Source organism: Nothoprocta perdicaria, unplaced genomic scaffold, assembly GCF_003342845.1.
Source record: "Nothoprocta perdicaria isolate Ctin4 unplaced genomic scaffold, notPer1 scaffold_2, whole genome shotgun sequence".
In the NCBI taxonomy this organism is placed as follows: Eukaryota; Metazoa; Chordata; class Aves; order Tinamiformes; family Tinamidae; genus Nothoprocta; species Nothoprocta perdicaria.
This window is the reverse complement of record NW_020455204.1, coordinates 3,121,513-3,128,769: the sequence shown is the minus strand read 5'-3', so window position 1 is coordinate 3,128,769 and position 7,257 is coordinate 3,121,513. Positions and strand designations below refer to the sequence as shown.

Here is a 7,257-nt window from a genome sequence, read left to right as displayed (position 1 = left end):
TTTTTCAACAAATGCTTGCAGGAGTTTTCCTCCTTTTTTTCCTGGGTTTTTTTTTTTGTTTGTTTTGTTTTTTTTGTTTTGTATTCTTTAGTGCATGCTTTAATGAAAACTCATTTGTTGCCAACACGAGTGAAATTATATAGCTTATGTTCTCTGTGGGTTTTTTGTTTTTATTTATTTTTTTGAGCAGAATAACTGCTTGCTGTGATCCACATATTTATCTTTTAAGCCCCCTTTCTTGTCTCTTCACATTGGTAAGCTGGAAGCTATTCAACAGTTGCACATTACTGTAGCTACTATGCAGGGAGGTTCTATCTACCTTAAGGAAGAATTTCAGAAATAGTTGGATGCCTATACTGGGTTATCTTTTTCGAAGTTATTTGTGGCATTATTTGCTATTCATTTGGGTTTGAGCAACTTTTGTTTATAAAATGATTTTTTCTTAAATGAACACATGGTATTTTATGAGTAGCTGCATACAAGAAAGCAGAGTTTCTGCAGGCTAAAGATATAAAACCTGCCATCGAAGAATCAATGCCAGAAATAAAAGAAAAGAATTGAGATGAACTCACCCTTTGTGAGATAGATACTGATTCCTTTGAAGTGACAATGACAAGGATCAGGTGGGAATAAAATTCTGTGTTTCTCACCCTACCACAGTCCATAGGCTGCGGACTGTTCTTAGACCCTTGTAGCTGATGGGTTTCTTCCAAGCTTTGTGCTCCATATATCTTAAGAGCAGGGAGTTAAGAATGGTCAGTAGTCAGTGTGGCCAAGGTTTTTGAAGGACATTGGCTTAAAGTCCAATGAATGATGCTCAGGTAGAAAACTGRTAGCCATGCAGTCTTGGGATCCTTTCCTCTTAAAAACATGCACATTGTGTCATTAATAGATTAAAGGAAAAGGCAAAAAAAGAGAAAGAGTAAGAATATTGTACCTGGTCTATCAACAAGTATTTCTATAAAATGTAACATAGAACTATTGCTGTTTACATGAGATGTTTTCTGTTCGCACCTGTCCAGTAAAAAAAGGTCTTCAGATACTGCAGTTTCTTTAATGATTCTTCTTTCCCTGAATACCTTCTATTCAGATCAGCAGCACATATGTAGCCTCATGAGCCTCACTGGTGCTCAAATGGATATCATGGATGTTTTACTTTATTTTATACAGCTGGAATGAGGCCTCACATTTCACTGGTTTGTTTGGGTATCCATCAGTCGGGTCATACCCTGATGATCTAGAAAATCCTTTTTAACCTTTTTCCTGAATTTCAGTCTCTCTTTTTTTTTTTTTTTTTTTTTTTTTTTTGCTTTCCTTGAGCTCTAGTGATACTAACAAAAATAAAAGCAAGCTATTACTTGCTTCTGCATGTCAGAGGTCAGAGTGCATCCTCTGACTGATTCCTTAATAGGCAAATGCTCGGTAGGTGCTTGCTCTCCCTGTCTTTGCAGGTGCTGTGAGCAGTAGGTATTTCAGTCTCCCTACTGGTTTTGATTTTCAGATGGTAATTAGGAAGAAAAGAACCAAATAGTCCTAACTTATTTCCAAACCTTACCCACTGCCCCCCCCCAGTCTTGCAAACTGATCAAGTATTTCTAATCTTCTCTTAATTGCTTTCTACTGAGCTCCTCCAGACGTTTTTGCTTTTCCTCATCCACTGGCTTCCATCAGTTTACTTGTTGTTTACATGGTTAATATTTATGCTGACCCTCTTGGGAAAATTCACAGCTTGATTAGAGCAGAAGCTGGGTTCCTTATTGAATAACGTGTTCAGATTTAATGGAATTCTGCTTGCCACATTTGAATACAGAATGTGCTCGTCTCTTAAAAGCCTAACAGCTTTCAAAGGGCATAATCTGCTGTGAACTTTCTTTGGGTATAAACTAAACTTGCTTTCCTGAGAACGATATTGGAAATGGAGCACTGAGCCACTTAAAAGACACAGACTCATGGTCTCAGTAGAGCTTTGGCTCTAACAATAATAATCATATTGTGAGACTTCATAGATATCAGGCGTTTTGGACAAGGTTTTGTGCTTGGGGATTGACAGCAGTAGATTTCAAAACTGCATTTCAATTTTCCAAGTTATAATTCTCTTACAATTCAGAGTTATAATTCTTATTGTTTAGCACTGAAGAATCAGAGTGTGAGTTAGAACATTCAACTGACAGTAAAGTTGCGTTTTATGTTAAAAAGGAATGTAGGTACTCTTCACAAAGGTAAACTAGTTTTTCTATATTTTAAAACAATGATGAGGGCTTTATGACAAATTCAGACTTCCCCCTCCCTTGTCAGGTAAATACCACTGCCCAGTGCTGTTCACTGTATTCACCAATAACTCCCATATTGTGGCCATCAAGACAACTGGGAATGTGTTTGCCTATGAGGTAGGTTCTCTTGCATTTCTTTATTAATATTTTATCCTTGATGCATTTTATTCAAGATCGCAAACAGCTTTAAAAAGGTAGGTTTTATTCTTGTTTTACAGCCAGCGAAATTAAAGTATTTGAAGATGAACTGATTTCACACAGAAATGAAATGTGTTGGCCACACAAACTGTTGCCCCACTTGTGCCTTCAGAATATCAGTACAGCCAGAACACAATATTAAAACTACTTTTTAAAGTAGCTAATTTATGTGTGACCAAATATTATGGAGATTTGTAGACCAAATTGAATTGCTTTTATGTGCTCTTGGGTTGAATTAATAGACAATTTTTCTGTTKTTTTTTTTTTTTCTTTTGTGAAATCAGAATGTGTTTATTCCACATGGATTCTTACTATGAAGTAACCTGCTGCTTTGTAGAGYGTCATTTAATTTTTTCAGGTGAAGTTAAGTGTTGTTCCAGGCTGGATGCAGCAGTGGGGGTGGGTGGTGTATGAGGGACTAATGTAATTTGATGTCTGCTGATCTGGAACATTCGTCTTTCACTGAGAGGTGCTGAAGGGGTGGGGGGAGATATGGACCCCTTGTTAAAGCTGCCTGTCTTAAACCATCTGTAAAATACTTGACCTAGAAAACTGCAAGCAAGGCTTTTTACTTTGGCACCAGTTTTAAGAGGAATTTGGTTAAAATCGTGTGTAAGGAGGGAATGCATTTTTTTTTCACCCAATTTTCAGTTGGGTAAAGATGAAATAAAGGCTTCTCATTTCTCATCTCTGTTAAGGCACACAATGGAAATACTGAAACTGCCAGTTGAAAAGGGAGGAGTGAAAATTTCTTCATCATYTATGTCTTAAGATTTGGGTATCATCACATGCTTACTTGTAATATTTACATTAGTGTGTAGGGTGGATTTTTTTTGTTTTTGTTTTGCTTTTTGGTTTTAATATCTGTGTCTTTCACCTGGCCATTAGGCAGTTGAACAGCTGAACATAAAACCAAAGAGCTACAAGGATCTTTTGACAGATGAGCCCTTCACTCGGCAAGACATTGTGACACTGCAGGTAAACTTTCCTCTCCTATGTGTGTCTCATAATACCCCTTGTTTTGCAGTGAGTGAGGTGTTATTACGTAGACTGTTAGAGCATATGTATAAAATAAGTGAAGTGAGAAGCATTGTTCTACATGTGGTGTTGGTTAGGAGACCTGCTTGTTTTCCTTAGTTATCCAGATGAGCCACAAATGCCATGTAAGTTCAAGCCCAAATAATATCTACAGTGATTTTTGTGCGCCCTCTATGTAAGTATCTCTCTATGTATGTATTAGCTGAACTTTGTGAATTGAGGAATGATCGTGTATGGTGCACAAAGAAGTCAAGGATACCGTGTAAAAATGAGATTTTGACAAATTTGTGTTACTCAGCAATTCACAGTACTAATGTTACAATGTTTAGTGATTTCAGCAATATTAAAACCAAAATTAAAAACCTGTAAAACAACACTTCAGAGTACAATAGATGTCTATTTTACAGATGAAGCTTAGCATAGAAAGATGTAAAGCTGCTGTTTAAAAATAATTCTTAAAATAAAGGCACTCAAGTCTGTCGACTTGCAAGATAGGAGGGGAAAAAAGATTCAAAAATTTTTTTTTTTGGTAATCAAGAGTTAGTATGCATCTCTCATGAACAGGTTATTGCCAGCAACCAAGACGAACACAGCTTCATTTGAATAGAAATATATTTTTCATTTATGTCTAAATATAATTGAAGTGTATCCTTTCTCTCCTGCCTTGCAATGCTTAACAGCGTGTTTACAGGTTTTTTTTCCTCCCTGTTCCTTTGAGGAGATGACTGTTCAAGCTAATGCAACAAAGTAAAATGTTTTTAATCCAATGAAAGTTAAAACATAATTCTTTTCCAGACTGAAAACTCCCAGCAGAATGGTATTTGAATGTAACTGCATGGTTGCTAATGGATTCGGAACAGTAAAAACAGACATGAGTGAATAGAAAATGTTTCTGTGTATTGATATGGAAAACCAAGTGTTTTGAAGAAATAATTGAAATGTGCAGTTATTGAAAATATTTTGGTATATTTTGTATGTCTGGGATTGAATGTATGTATAAATGGTGTGTTCTTGTTACAGACCTAGCTTGAGTTTTTCATTTAAAAGCAACCATATGCTGTAGCTCCCCTAAGTCTCAAAATGTGATAACTAGCAATTTTGTGTTGCCTCTGTGGACTTTTATCAATGTTTTTCATCCTCATTCTGTTCTTGACGTAGTGGGTTTCTCTTTTGCTCATAGTAGTATGTCCATTAATAGAAACTAAGCAGATTATGATCAATATCCAATCACTTGCACTTTCATCCTACCAGCTACATGGAGGTCACAGCCAAACACCGCTTCTACCTCTCCTATGTCCATTTAAGATGACACATATATAGATTTCTTCCCCTTAAATAAACAGTTTGTTATAGCTTGGTGTTAGCTAAACATTTGCAAGTGCACTGTCTTGTGGTTTCATCATCTCAAAGTAATTGCAGAATTTTTACTGTCTTTGGTATTGACCTGGAAGAGATTTTGATTATCTGCACATGGTTAATCATCTAAAGTTTGACCCTCAATCCAAATAATTTTAAAATCTTGTTTCGAACAAGGAGTTCTTCGAAAAACATGTCCGAATGACTCTGGGGTGCAGACCAGGATGYAGCTCAAAGTCAAATGGCTAACCTGGATATTAAAATCACTTGTATGTGTTTGATACATGAATCTCTTATTTTCTTGTAGTGTTTTTCTTTTTGTGCAAATTGTTGTGAGGACAGACCTGAGTCTGCTCCAAGTTCTCATGTTGACAGCACTGTAGGCAGCATCGCAGCTTCACGCTGCCAAGCTCTGCCACCTGTGGCTTTGGTTCCCCGCCAGGGTTCGTGACTGCAATCTGTTGTGCTCCAATTTGTGTCTCTAGAGCTYCGTCCCTCATCCCCCCTTCCTTTAAAAAACCTTTAAATTCTGTGTCAAAATTTATYACTTTGCTTCTTCGCTCTCGAAGTAAACTGTATATTGAGAATATGGAGTTGAGAATGAGCTGGTAGTGGTGACCCTGCTGTTTGGCAAAAGGTTACATATAAAGGAGGTTGCTATAGAAAAAAAACCTTTGCTTTGCAAATAACAGGTGAATAGCACTGTCTTTAATAGCTATGTTTATCAATAGAAATCAAATTTCTAGAGTCTGACTCTGTCCTAGGAGGCACATGAGGTAGATGTGTTTGGAAGTGAAATAGAACAAGATAAATCAAAAGTCTGAATAATGTAGGTTTACAGGTTATTTGTACAATCATTTTTTTCCTTATTGTTACTGGTAGGAAAAACCTACAGCTGCTAAGATGTTCTGTTACAAGAATAGCGGCTGACTTYGAACTTGACCTCTCTTTCCTAATGTGTGTAATTAAAAAAGAAAAATCTCTTTTCAGAAGAGAGAGTTTAAATAAGATTGCCTGTTCTCTSTGCTAATATTGTGCAAACATTAATGATAACCCATTTCTGCCGTCTTTTCTGGTGAGTGACATCTCAGGTGGGCTTCTTTTATAGCTATTTGTGTTCTTTTGCTTTTAAATTTACTTTTTAATGGAACAAAAAAAAAAGCAAAATCACAACTCTTTGTTTGTTAATAATGTAGCCTTGTGTCTAAAATGCATTTCTCTCTGTCTATAGTACTTGATGCAGTACCTTCTAATATACAGGAATTACTTTATTCCCCATTGAAATGCAAGTGTTCCTGGGGAATAGTATGGCAATTATTCATCAACATATGGCATTATTATCCAGCCTTTCAAGGTAGGAGGTAAATAATAATACCATATCCTGGTGTGCAAGATACATTACCAAAATTGGAATTGATTCTGACACAAACTTTGATCTATTTATTCAAGCAAAAGATTTCATGTATTCWGGTTTAGTGTTTTGSTGACAGCGTCAGGAATGCTCATGGCATATACCCCATGAGCTCCTCTGACTTTAGGGGGATTTTGGAGGAATTTTAGGCTCCAACAGTCTTAGTCTAACCAGGGACATTTTTACACTGTAGCTTTTCACCTGCAAGGGGAATTTTCCTTTCCTTAATGGTATCATTTGCCACAAACTCAAGTCAGACTGCCTGTCTTTTACAATACAGATACTACTTTTTTCCAAGTTTCTTTCTCCTTACAGCTTAGGAGTATTTCAGATTACTTTTTGTCTCAGCTGCACTAGTTCATCTCTCTCCTAGATGGAATACCACTCCTGTGTTTTGTCTGTACTCCTCATAACTCTAAATGCCCTGGTATTCTTTTCCCTTGTATGATGAACAGCTCATTCTAAGCTATCTCTTGCAAGCGTCATGCTTCCCAATGACAGACAGCTCAAGAATGTCGGGATCTCCTTACTCATGCTTTATAGCCAAGGTGTGAGTTGAAGCGCTTGGATTTCTATGGGAACAGGGTCCTCTAATGGGAAGGCTGGTGTTGCTCAAGCTTGTTTGCAGTGTTGTTACAGGTCGGTTCTGCTTCSTATTCTAATGCATCACTGTTCATCATTTTGCTTTGCAATTGCTTTATAGACAGAATTCAGTATAGTTTTGAAAGCATTCTTAATTTCAGTGGGTTGCAGTGGGCTGTGATTCAGAACTAGACGATCCTTTTAGTCCTGTGTTTTACTAGCTTTTCAACTAATTTTCAATGCAGATGACTATCCCTGCTTAACCCAATTTGAAATAATCTGCCAAGGAAATTTTTTGGTGTAATTCAGTGCTAAATCTCCAAAATCTGCTATCTGATATTTTATCTCTAACAAAATCTAGTYGGAGCAGTCTGGTAGGAATGATTATGAAGACATTTTACT

At 36.8% G+C, this 7,257-nt stretch overlaps 1 protein-coding gene across 1 annotated transcript in view; it reads left to right on the top strand.

Annotated features, from left to right (window-relative positions):
• The window catches only part of PPIL2 (peptidylprolyl isomerase like 2), a 69,027-nt gene that overhangs the window by 15,240 nt on the left and 46,530 nt on the right, over positions 1 to 7,257 (top strand). Inside the window, exons 8-9 of the mRNA XM_026037802.1 lie at positions 2,296 to 2,387; positions 3,357 to 3,446. Coding sequence (XP_025893587.1) covers positions 2,296 to 2,387; positions 3,357 to 3,446 — 182 coding nt within the window. The remainder of the gene's footprint in view (positions 1 to 2,295; positions 2,388 to 3,356; positions 3,447 to 7,257) is intronic.